This window comes from Haliaeetus leucocephalus, unplaced genomic scaffold, assembly GCF_000737465.1.
Source record: "Haliaeetus leucocephalus isolate CR32 unplaced genomic scaffold, Haliaeetus_leucocephalus-4.0 Scaffold866, whole genome shotgun sequence".
NCBI classification, from domain to species: Eukaryota; Metazoa; Chordata; class Aves; order Accipitriformes; family Accipitridae; genus Haliaeetus; species Haliaeetus leucocephalus.
This window is the reverse complement of record NW_010973302.1, coordinates 4,369,926-4,375,925: the sequence shown is the minus strand read 5'-3', so window position 1 is coordinate 4,375,925 and position 6,000 is coordinate 4,369,926. Positions and strand designations below refer to the sequence as shown.

At 49.6% G+C, this 6,000-nt stretch overlaps 1 protein-coding gene across 2 annotated transcripts in view; it reads right to left on the bottom strand.

Moving 5' to 3' along the window:
• Window positions 1–4,986: 4,986 nt before the first annotated feature.
• WDR7 (WD repeat domain 7) overlaps window positions 4,987–6,000 on the bottom strand; it is a 133,902-nt gene continuing 132,888 nt past the window's right edge. For both annotated transcript variants that reach the window (XM_010583046.1, XM_010583047.1), the window contains exons 26-27: window positions 5,778–5,982; window positions 4,987–5,608 (exon numbers count right to left, since the gene is read on the bottom strand). In XM_010583046.1, coding sequence (XP_010581348.1) covers window positions 5,779–5,982 — 204 coding nt within the window. In that variant the 3' untranslated portion in view covers window positions 4,987–5,608; window position 5,778. The remainder of the gene's footprint in view (window positions 5,609–5,777; window positions 5,983–6,000) is intronic.

The following is a 6,000-nucleotide window of genomic DNA, read 5'->3' as shown; positions in this document are numbered from 1 at the left end:
CCAAATGTTTATTCTTCTGAGCACTGTCCTTACCCTGCCTGCATCTGAAGGGACACATCCAGCACGAGAGGAGCGTGCAGCAGGAACGTCCTCAGTGCTGGTGCGTTTCGTGGCCGCGTCCCTCTCCGTGGGATGGGAAGCCTTGCTCTCAGGACACGGGGATCGGGCTGCTCTAAGCTGATGCCTGTCTGGCGACCAGGGGATCCCAAGGCAAGCCTGTCCCAGAAACCTGCAGAATACCAAGCACACCGAGATCCAAGTTCTGACCATGCCCTGCGGGGCACAGCATTGCCCGAACGCGTGGGGAACTCCAGCAGACAGCAGGAGAGGTCGTACCCATCCCTTCACATCAGGCCAGAGGGAGCGAGATGCGTGTGGATGGATTTCTGAGTCAGCTGCAAGGAATGCTGATCGTCGGCAAGACACACGCCACGTACGACCGTAACATTATGCTCTTTGGAAAAAACCTCTGATCAATACATTTGATGGAGTTTACACTGACCTCAGTGGTCTGCATTTTCAAATAGCTTTGGTTTTAGGCATGATTGACGTATTTTGAGGAGGACATCAACCAAACGCACACGCAAGCCTTGAACGCAGCCTGGCTCCTGCCGCGGTCGGCAGCGCTGCCGGCAGGATGGGCTCCTCCGGACGGGAGGCACGGCCGCGGCACCGGCAGAGCCCCTGGGTGAGGAGCCGTGACGAGGGAAAGCGGGGGAGCCCTCCCTCATGTTTTATGCAACTGAAGGCAGTGGATTTGATGTGCCTGGTATAATTTTTCTGGAGGTTTTTTTTTCTGTAAATCTCAAGTGACTTCTCATTTCCAGTATCTTACTCCAAATAACGCTAATTAGTGGATTAGACGCTAATTAGACAATCTCCATTGCGTCAGTTCAGGCAGAATATTGTGTGACAGTTCGGAGACAATCACGCATATGCAATTAATAATGCACAAGTCCATCGCTCCGTATCTCAATCACCTTCTCTCAGGTTGGCTCGTTTCCCTCAGCCTTAATGCATGCTCTTTCAAGCCGGAGAAAGGAGCACCTTCCCATTTGATCTCATCCGCCCCTTCCTCTGCCTCCCCTCCTCTGTCCCAGCAGCCGTCCGTCAGTCCGTCCCCCGCGTGCCGCCCAGCCGCTCCCCGGCACCGTCTGAAGGCCGGTCCGGCCGCTCCATCGCTAACGACGTCCCCTTCGGGCCGCGGTGCTGCACCTCCTCCGTCTCCGACGCGTAACGTGGCCGATTCTGCCCCTGCCCCTCCTCACCTTTGGCCGCCAGCTCCTCACCGCTGCCGCGAACATCCCGGGTGGTCCCTCACGTTTCCAGCCGCGGTGCGGGCATCGCGTCCTCCCTCCTCCTCCCCCCAAGGTTGCGCAAGATGCCGCTTGGCTTTACGCGACGCTTCAGGGCAGTTTCATTACTTGGGCCGGTATTAGACGAGTCCAGCGCAACGTCCTAATCGTTCACGCCACTCCGCATTGCGTTCCTCGTGTGAAATTCACCTCGACACGATTTTACAGCTCTCGGCCAAAGGTGCGGTTGTACGTCCAGCGCCAGGACAGGGATGGACGCTCCCAGCCAGCGCGGCGTTAAGCCACGGAGGATGACGTCCTCCATCGCGGCCCCGGCCCAGATCCTGCCCAGAGTTGCAGCCGGGAAGGGGTCGGCACCGACCGCCCCACTCGCTCGCTTTGCGGCACGGGCACGGACGCAGCTCCGTCAGACCTAACTCACCCGGCAAAAACCGCAGGTGCCAACAAAACCTTGGTCAAGGAGCGGCAGAAGGGCTGCAGCGCTTTTGATCATTTTGAGTAGTACCCAAGTACACGGCCAGATATTTAATTACCAAAAAACGATGCTGCATAAATGAAAAAAATATTGATCTTTTTGCATCAAAATGCAATCATGCCAAATCAAAAACAATTAATGTCCTGAATGCAGATATATAGCAGGAAATAGGCATGTACTTTTTATAGGTAAATTGCTTAAGGTATAATCTAGGCTTTAGTATATTTTCATTTCTATTAAACGAGGAGACAGCAGTGAGCACTGTGCTCACTACATTTGACCGTCTCTCTACACAAATCAAACAGTTCATATTTTGCGAAGTAAACAGCAAAACCAGCGCATCTAATTTTTGAAATTCTTCTGGCTTTTCTTTTTGACCTTTGGTATTTGTACGTATCGATGCTCTCTCTAAACCATTGCACAAAAACACCTTGAAGTGTCAAGCTTTAAAAATGAGTCTTCTTTTCTCTTTCTCCTGTGCAGCCTGGATTATCTTGGCCTTGTCAAAATACATTCTCTAGTTAGAGGTTGGAAATATTTCCCTCCTGGCTCCCAAGTATTGATTTTTCAAGGCTCAGCTCTGCCTGTCAGCCGAGGAGGGGAGAGGTGAGAGTTCGCCCGGCGCTGCCTGGCTGTGCCTCCTGCACCACCGTGCCCCGTCCCTCGCAGCCGGCCCCGGATCGCCCACCGAGCCGCCACCAGCGAGCCTTACCTGCAAGGAAATACCGGAGCCACTGGTGTTTTAACACGTTCCCGCACCCCAAAACTGAGGACTCACACGATTCCTCTGTGGGTTTTTCGTTTTGAAGGCTGCTGAGGTCATGTCTGACCCGGCTCCGGCCGTCCCTGGCTCACCCCACGCCTCTCGGCAAGCCGCACGGCACTGGGCCTTCCTCTGCAAGCAAACACAGCTGCCATTTTTTAAAAATAATGGGTAACGCAGATCCCAACCCAAACACAATGCTATGTTAAATGCACTTGGTAGTCCTGCACGCCACCTCAGAAAAATCTCAGTGTTTAATTTGTTTCAGTTACTTTCTTTGGGGAAACGCGAACCAGAGGACGAGGGAAGAGCATCACCTGGCACACGTCAGTGTTGGTGAATTTCTGGAAGATGAGTATTCCCTTGTTTGCCTGGATACACTGCTTTGGGAGTTAAGAGAACTTTGTAACAAAGGCTGAAGCCTCTTCACCACACCCCCCTGCCCGCTCTTAAGGTGACTCATTCTGCTCTCATTCGTGCTGATTTTCAAATGAAAAGGAAGAAGTTTCTTAAACAGTGAAAAGACTTCAGAGTACTGGCCCATAAATCAGCAGCAGGCAATTATTTACACACCATCAGGCTGATGCCACGAAACCAACGCTCTTCAATACAATTCAGTTTTATTTCACAAGCATATTTACACCAGGAAGTTTAATACATACAGAGGACGGGGAGTGGATTCGTCAAGAAGTTGCTGGAGAGGCAGACACTTGAACCATTCACCATACACGGTGACTTCAATCATCACAACATTTTCATACAGGTGTCTCATCATGTCATCTTTTGCTTGTAAACTGCCAGTGAAGCCACATACGTCTCTACATTTACAAGGACAAGTCCAAATACAGTACTAACAAATCAATAAAGCACTAAAAGCTTACACCGGAATGACAATACACATTTCACTGCAGTGCTGAGAGCGTGAGGCTGGGCAGAAGTTCAGGACTGGGCTTAACAGAGTCACCGAAGCGGCGGGCTGGGTTTAACTGGTGCGCACACAGCAGTGAGCTGGGGAGGGACCTCCAGCCCAGCGGGGACCACGCCGGCCCCGTGCCCAGCCCGGCGGCCGGGGACGTGGGGCGGACTGGCCCCAGCTCCAGTCAGGGACATTTGGGGGGTTAGCGACTCCTCCGCAAGCAACTCTCTCTCCACTAACGCTTCGGCTCTTGCTACATGAACTGATTTTCAGGCAGGACGGCGAGGAAAATTACCAGCTCTCTTCCGCATTTGAGAAAATCCATTACGCTTCTAGCGTAAAACAAACATTTTAATGCATATATAATTCAAGATGTTTGTTCACTATACCACAAAGGAAATCACTGCAGGGGCACGGTCCCCATTCCTACTGGGGCCGCATTTTGTTTTGAAAATAAACACGTATACATAACGTGATATCTACCGTAACCCAACGGATAGGATCCTGGGATACCGGTGGGAGAACGTTTACAGGCTACCTTAGCACTCTCCTCATAAGCCTACACTGAAAATTACAGCATTTCATTCTACGGATGAAAAGACTCTGTTAGCTCTCCTCTTTTTTTTTTTTTTTGATCTCCAAGGTTACACATATATCTGTATAAACACAATGTACATGCATGTTGCATTAGTTCACTTAGAAAAGACCCTGATATTCTACTACAGAGTTCTCCACTATAGACTACATTCCCGCCAGAGAAAAGATTAAACTTTACGGCAGTTTGTGTTAAACATTCCTAATGGTCTTAATTTCTTGCTTTTTAAATTTTTTTAAAATTATTTTTAAACAGCAAACAGATATGTAACTGCTGGACTGTAAATCTCACTTTCATGTACAGTGTACTACACAGACCACCTAAAAAAAAAATCAATGCTTTTTATATTTAGAAGCCATTTTTAAATTCATTTATTCCTTTTTGGGGAAGGGAAGATTCTATAAGTACCATTTTTACTTTATTACGTAAAGACAGTCTTCTTAGTTCTGTGAGCTTTTCAGACAAAAATGGCAAAGAAAAAGCTATACAAACATATACATCAATATGTTTAAATAAAATAGTATTTTATAGATTTTTTTTCTTTACTGTGAGCATAAACCAGCATACTTTCACACTATTAAATATTTCACAAAATTAGATATGTAAGAAGAGGGAAACACAGTCACAGGTAATGTTACACAGGAATATTCCTACTGAAGAAAACGTTTCAATATATCCATTCAAATAACTTACCTTCTACATACTTTTCATCATTTTTCCAGCGAGAATTGCTCCCCACCGTTGCCATTTGTGCCGCCTCCCTCCAGGACCTGTGTCCTTGCCCTCTGGTCCCCCGGTGAAGCCACCGTGGGAGCCGTGGCTGTGACACAAGCGCAGGGTGGCATGGCGTGGGTGCAGTCTCACTGTCCTGCACATCTCGGCACAAATGGGAGCGGCTTTAGGAAGAAAAAGCTTTTTGTCTTTTTTTTTTAAATAAATACCTGCATTGGTAGCAAAAACCACCTTTATATATAAATACTCCTTTTTTCAAGTTTGCTATTCCATCTTAAAGAGATTTTTTTTTAATTTATTTACATGTGGACTATTATTCTTTCTTCCAGACTACAGCAAACAGTGACTGAGCACAGCAGCACTTCCGATTCTCTTGAAAACCGAGACTTTGCATGAGGAAACATCCCCTTCAGATCAGAACACAGGCCATCCACCCCCCGAAACTCAACCCCCTCCCCATCTCGAGGCAACGAGCCCCTCATTAAGAAAGCCAAGTGCCTAGCTCTGAGATGCATCAGCCACCATCATTCAGTGGTCACTAGGAGAAAGTACATGTAAACAATGAGCCTTTTTTGGTAAACACTGAGATTCTGCAAGCGTCTCCGAAGGAAAAACGTGTTTAATGAGGGCTGCTGCGTGAACTCAATATCCAGCGAGGAAGGGGCTGGGTTCAGCCCGGCTGCAAAGCCTGGTTTGATTCCTGCCGCTGCAGATCTGGCCGAGGAGCGCCGTCACAGTGTTACTGATCCCCTGCTTCTGCTGCGCCACGCAAGGAGCACGTTCCCCAGCGCCGTCGCCTTCCTTCTCCCGGCTGCAAGGAAAAACCAGCCGGCGTCAGCGCAGCCGCCCCGCAGAGCCGGGCAGGAGCCCACCGGCGGTCTGCAGGCACTGGCGTGGGCAACCCGTGTGAGGAGCACAGAGACAGGGAGAATTACGAGGAACTTCGAAAAAGAAATGGATTTCTAGCGCGGGGGATTTACCCTAGACCATAAAGCGATGCTCCTTGCCGTCGTGAGCCATGAGGATGACGTTTCGGTTGGAGGTCCAGATGAGCCGTGCCAGCCTGAGGGCGTTGTGAGAGCCCGGCGAGGCTGGCTGGACGGGGGGCACCTGGTAGGTTTTGATGCAGCGGAGCTGGGGCGCAGAGTTCAGCATGCCGATGCTCCCCAGGAGAGAGGTGTTCATCTGGAAAGACACCCAGGG